This window comes from Tursiops truncatus, chromosome 14 (genome assembly GCF_011762595.2).
Source record: "Tursiops truncatus isolate mTurTru1 chromosome 14, mTurTru1.mat.Y, whole genome shotgun sequence".
NCBI classification, from domain to species: domain Eukaryota; kingdom Metazoa; phylum Chordata; class Mammalia; order Artiodactyla; family Delphinidae; genus Tursiops; species Tursiops truncatus.
In genome coordinates this window covers 73,563,090-73,568,692 of record NC_047047.1, presented here as the reverse complement: position 1 = coordinate 73,568,692, position 5,603 = coordinate 73,563,090, and the positions used below count along the sequence as shown (strand labels likewise).

Below are 5,603 nucleotides of genomic sequence, written 5' to 3'. Positions count from 1 at the left end.
GTTATCTCTGCTAATCTCTTTTAGAAGTTACTATTTAACTAGGAAGGAATTAATTAATTTTTTAAGTGTATATGAAAAAAGTTCTATGTGTGTATAAATATATATGTGAAGAATTTCTAAAGAAGCTGCTTGTGAAACAAATAGGGGTTTTACATCCTGTGAAACATCTTAAAAATAGTCATAAAATGCATGCTTTTTGGCTAGATAAGTTTTTATATAATCATATATATACAATATATAGAAAATATTTATAAAATATTTAAATATGATTATATATATATATATATATATATATATATATATAAAAACCCTGTAAATATTGCCACAAGATGGCACTAAAATCTAATGAACACTCCAGTCTCTGGCTGGTCTTGTCTCCGAAGAGTTGGGGGGTGATTTACAGGAGATCTGTAGGAGACAGTGGACAAAAAAGGCCAAATAAATAAGGCTGAAGGAAGATTGGAGGTAGATTAACATCTCCCTTTTGTCTGGAGGATAACTTCCCTCTCTCATTAGTGTGGGTATCTGTCATACAATGAATCTATAGGTTACTAAAGTTAACTATTAAAATGATTTGCTCTCCTTGACAAATCAGTTTTATCCTTGCCCTTTGCCAGTGTATTGTGATGGGAGAGCAGCGGCAGTGAGGAGGCCATTAGGCACATCCCCTAGTTTGGGAGAGTTTATCCCGTGAGTGGTACAGTATTTGAAGTAGCCAGTCTTCACAGAGCTTGTCAAAGGATCCTGGACATGAAAATGAAGACCATGAAAAGAAGCTGCTGCAGAATACAGATTTTTCTACTTGTTTACTTTGGAATAATTTACCAACTGAATATTTTTAGAAATTACTGCAATATTGAGATTCAAGCTTGGAACACCTCATATAATATGTCTGAGAGTCAGGAAATGAGTGAATTGAATCCCTCTTCCTGATTCTTTGTATTCCAGTTTTAAAAAACAATACATGGTACAAAACTTTAATTGTTTGATACTTTCTTAATATTTGAAGCTTAAGGACATAGCCAAGATTCCCAAGCTATATTAAGATAAAGGAAAGCAGTGTTAACAATACAGCTATAAAAGGTTTTGATTAAAGGAAGAAAAATTTAGATTTTTCTAACAGGCAAACTGAAATTAAAAGAAAAGAAAAAGTTGCTAGATTGGAGCCCTAAACAAATGATCCAAAAAAAAAAAAGAAAAAAAAAAAAAAACAAAAACCCTTACTTTCTCCCATGGGATTCCACTTGGAGAAATTATTTACTTACTGACAGTTCAGTTCCTTAGATCTGAAAAACAAAATCAAAAAAACAAAAACATTAGGCATTGTAGTGGAGATAATCCAATGTGAGGGAAGCAGTTTTGGTCACTTGAATGAGGATGGGCTCTGGGGGTTAGTGGCACTAATGTCGTATTTGACCTGATTATATCTGCGGCATCCATTTGGGGACCTACACCTCAACATATGAATCATGTGTGAAAACACCATGGCTCAGCTACAGCTGGCTGCCCGGGTTTGGGTGGATGGTTGGTAAAGCAGTCTGGAGTCTGAGGTAAGAGACTCCAGAAAGTTCCAACTGAGTTCCTGAGCATTTAGGCGAATTCTCCACAGTCGTTTACTGATTCTTGCATAGGGTCAGGCATTATGCTAGGGCTTCAAGATGCTGAGATAAGACAGAATCCAGGCCCTCCAACAGCTTCCAGTCAGAGGGGGAGGCAGAAATATGAGGCAATAACCTCATCATGATGTAGTGGGTCTCTCCTTTCTGAAAAACCAGTAAGCATCCCATGGCCTCCAGAATAGATATGGCCCAACCTGAGTAGTTGGTTCCTCCATGACTGGCCTCCATCCTGAGTTTCACCTCTCTCTCTCTCCACTAAGGGCAGCCACACTAAGATATTCCCTGTTCCTAGAACTTGTCCTACTCTTTCCCACATCTCTGCTTTTGTTCAAGCTGTTCCTCCTTCCTGGGAGATCCTCCTTCCCTCCCTCCCCCTTCCCACCTCTTCTGTCCATTGAGATCCATTGGCTTAGGTTCTTCTAGCTCAGACATAGGTGTCATCTCCTGCAGAATTCAAGGAATAGATGAATTAAGTCCTGGTGGGAGCAGAAGACTGGGGATCCAGCACCCCACCACACACTGATTTGCTGTGTCCCAGCCTGCAAGTGTCTCCTCCTACTCCCTGGGGCTGCAGCCTATTCTTGCCCAATGGGGTGTGGGGTGGCTGGATTTTATTGTACTATTTACTCTAGACAGTTCTCTACCTTACGACCAGGATCCTAATTAATCCTGCCAAACCAGGGCTGAGTCTGCCTTTTTCTGCCTGGTAACTTCCTCCAAGTGGACCTGAACTTCTGCAACCAGCCTCGACCTTCGCTTTTCACTGCCCCCCCTTCCCCCAATCTTCACCTAGGGACCTAGGCTGGGTGCCGAGAAAGGGGGTAGGAGGCAGGACTTGTTAGAGCCAGAGGCTGGGCCCAGGCCTACCCAACTTACAGCCACCCTCTCGGAGATCCAAACCCAGGGCTCAGGGCGAGTACCGGGTGGAGGGATGGGGGCGGCGGACTCGACCAAGGGAGGTGCCGCTTCTGAATTAAAAACAAAAAACCCCGACAGCCTTGCTTGGAATCAAACGTGTGTGTGTGTATATGTGTGCCTCTGTGTGTGTGCGTGTGTGTGTATTTAAAAACAAAACCACATTAAAGGAGCCGCTCCCTCCCCCACAGGTCCGACCACCCGCTGGGAGTTTGAGAAGCAAGGGGGCAATTTTGAGTGGGAGGGATCATCAACGGCCCGCAAAGTGCCGCCTCTCTCGGAACCGCTCGTCCAGCCTCCGCGGGCTCCGGGCAGCTAGCTCCAGCTCTCCCGCTTCGCGCGCACAAGCTGCGGCGAAGACGGGAACCCAGGTGCCACCCGAGCCCCGCAGGGCCAGCCGCCGCGGCGTTGACTCCCCAGTCGCCGCCTCTCCCAGCCCGGCGGTCTGGGCCGTCAATCAAGCTCGCCCGGCCCCGCCCCTGGGCTGCAGCGGACGGCCAATCAGACTCAAGCTCCGCAGCGATGAGCTCAGTCGGCTTGCTTCCCATTGGGCGGCTATATTAAGAAAGTCGCCGAACTCTTTAAATAGTGGGCGCTGGGGCCGCAGCCCGCATCTGCCACCGCAGTCTGGCTGCACTCGTGTGTTCTCTTGTACATTTGCTGAGGCCTAGAGAGACCCGGGAGGGAGCTAGGCCGGGTCCGCTGCTCTAGCCACTTTTTGCGCACAAAGGCGCCGACCCCAGGCCCGGGACGAGGCGAGCGGCCACCGCTCCGGAGCAGCGCGGAGACGCACGGCGCGCCCTATGCCCCGGCGCCCCCACCTACCCCGCCGCGGCAGCCCGAGCACAGCGAGAGAACGCGCCACCCCGGGGCCTGGGTGCAGCTAGCAACCCTTTCCCCCAGCGCGCAGCCCGAGGTGAGCAGTGAGCGGCGAGCGGGACGGCAGCGAGGCGCTCGCGGGCCCCCTCCTGCTGCCCGGGCCCGGCCCGCTCATGGCGGCCATCCGTAAGAAGCTGGTGGTGGTGGGCGACGGCGCGTGCGGCAAGACGTGCCTGCTGATCGTGTTCAGTAAGGACGAGTTCCCCGAGGTGTACGTGCCCACCGTATTCGAGAACTATGTGGCCGACATCGAGGTGGACGGCAAGCAGGTGGAGCTGGCGCTGTGGGACACGGCGGGCCAGGAGGACTACGACCGCCTGCGGCCACTCTCCTACCCGGACACCGACGTGATCCTCATGTGCTTCTCGGTGGACAGCCCGGATTCGCTGGAGAACATCCCCGAGAAGTGGGTGCCCGAGGTGAAGCACTTCTGCCCTAATGTGCCCATCATCCTGGTGGCCAACAAGAAAGACCTACGCAGCGACGAGCACGTCCGCACAGAGCTGGCGCGCATGAAGCAGGAACCGGTGCGCACGGATGACGGCCGCGCCATGGCCGTGCGCATCCAAGCCTACGACTACCTCGAGTGCTCGGCCAAGACCAAGGAGGGCGTGCGCGAGGTCTTCGAGACGGCCACGCGCGCCGCGCTGCAGAAGCGCTACGGCTCCCAGAACGGCTGCATCAACTGCTGCAAGGTGCTATGAGGGCCGCGCCCGCCCCGCCTTCCCCTGCCGGCGCGCCTCCCCCTCCCGGGCCCAGCCCCCACGAGCCCGGGGAAGGGGAGACCCGCGTGCCCCAAGGACCCCACCGGACTGCCTGGTGTCTGCCTTCAGCCCCGGCCGACGTGGCCCGGCGGCTCAAGGCTCTGGCGCCGGGAATCCGCGTGGTAGGCACCGGGCGCCTGCTTTCCAAGTGTCTGTGCGTCCGGCTGTGTTGCACAGGCCTGGCCGCCCCGCTGAGTGCCAAGGGTCCCCTGACCACCCTTTAGGGAAGAGTCAAGCCTCTTCAGAGTGTGTGGCTGTGTGTATGTTCGACTCCCCGCCGCCGGGTTTTCACCCCATGCCCGCCTCTGCCTCCCGGAGACAAGCTTGGCACCGGGGTGCGGCCGCGCCCCATCAGATGTTCGTCCATAACCAGCGAGCGCCTGCTATCCCCTGTCTGTAACATAGACCTCGGGAACTGCGGGAGGGGAGGGCTGGGGAGGATGGGGTGTTATATAAATATAGATATAATTTTATTTTCGGAGGTAGGATGGTGTTATTTAATGGTGGTGGTGGGTGGAGTGACGGGGCGCTGGAACAGCTCCGGCCCAGCCTGGGTCAGGCGTCCATCCCAGCACGAACAAGACTTGGCCATCTTTCCAAACCCTGGGAAGACGTTTGCAGCCGACTTGGGGATGAGAGGACACAGCTTCTAGACTCATGGCTCCTGCGGGCCAGCCCCCCCCCCCCGCCACGCGAACCCCCTCACCAGACACAGGCAGGAGGAGGGAAAGTGTGCTGCAGGTCGTTTTTGCCATAAGCGAACTTTGTGCCTGTCCTACAAGTGAAAATCGTTCAGTCCAAGAAACGGATGTTATTTGATTTATTTAAAGGCTAAAACTTGGGTGGTTTTTTTTTGGGGGGGTGGAAGAATTCTTTGCACAATTGTTTCATTGTTTGACATTTAATGCACTTGTCATTTGCATAAGACAGTAGCATTCTGACCACACTTGTACACTGTAACCTCATCTACTTCTGATGTTTTTTAAAAAACGATGACTTTTAAAAAAAAGGAGAAGAAAAAGAAACCACTAATTTTTTTTCTTTTGAAAAAAGTGGCAACACTGTTCTGTTTTGCGATTTTATTTGTGCAGGTATGCGCACTCTTTTGAGAAAGGGCAGTAACAAGTGTTAGAGCCTATCTAAAACCTTTTTTTTTTTACCCCCACAAGTCAGTCTCTAAAGCTGTGTGAAATTTTCTCTGCATCTCTGTACAGAGAGTAAACCTGCCCCTAGTGTCTCTTTTCTCCCCCTCCCTTCCCCATCCAGTGGTACTTCTACTAAATTGTTGTCTTGTTTTTTATTTTTTAAATAAACTGACAAATGACAAAGTGGTGAGCTTATGATGTTTACATAAAAGTTCTATAAGCTGTGTATACAGTTTTTTTATGTAAAATATTAAAAGACTATGATGATGACATTTATAAAA

The 5,603-nt window shown here is 50.7% G+C and overlaps 1 protein-coding gene and 1 long non-coding RNA gene across 2 annotated transcripts; one reads left to right on the top strand and one right to left on the bottom strand.

The window, feature by feature from the left end:
* Window positions 1-204: 204 nt before the first annotated feature.
* LOC117307800 (uncharacterized) lies at window positions 205-3,018 on the bottom strand. The gene is made up of 3 exons (XR_004521667.2): window positions 2,002-3,018; window positions 1,266-1,286; window positions 205-408 (listed from the first exon to the last, which is right to left on the bottom strand). It is a non-coding gene; the product is annotated as an uncharacterized lncRNA (long non-coding RNA).
* A 117-nt stretch (window positions 3,019-3,135) lies between these two features.
* Window positions 3,136-5,603, top strand: RHOB (ras homolog family member B). Its single transcript, XM_004329069.4, has one exon. It carries the CDS (start codon window positions 3,527-3,529, stop codon window positions 4,115-4,117), a length of 591 nt encoding a protein of 196 aa, XP_004329117.1. The 5' UTR covers window positions 3,136-3,526; the 3' UTR covers window positions 4,118-5,603.

What these genes read in the sequence shown, in the direction of transcription:
- RHOB (XM_004329069.4), top strand. Translation starts at nt 3,527, where the DNA reads ATGGCGGCCATCCGTAAGAAGCTGGTGGTGGTGGGCGACGGCGCGTGC.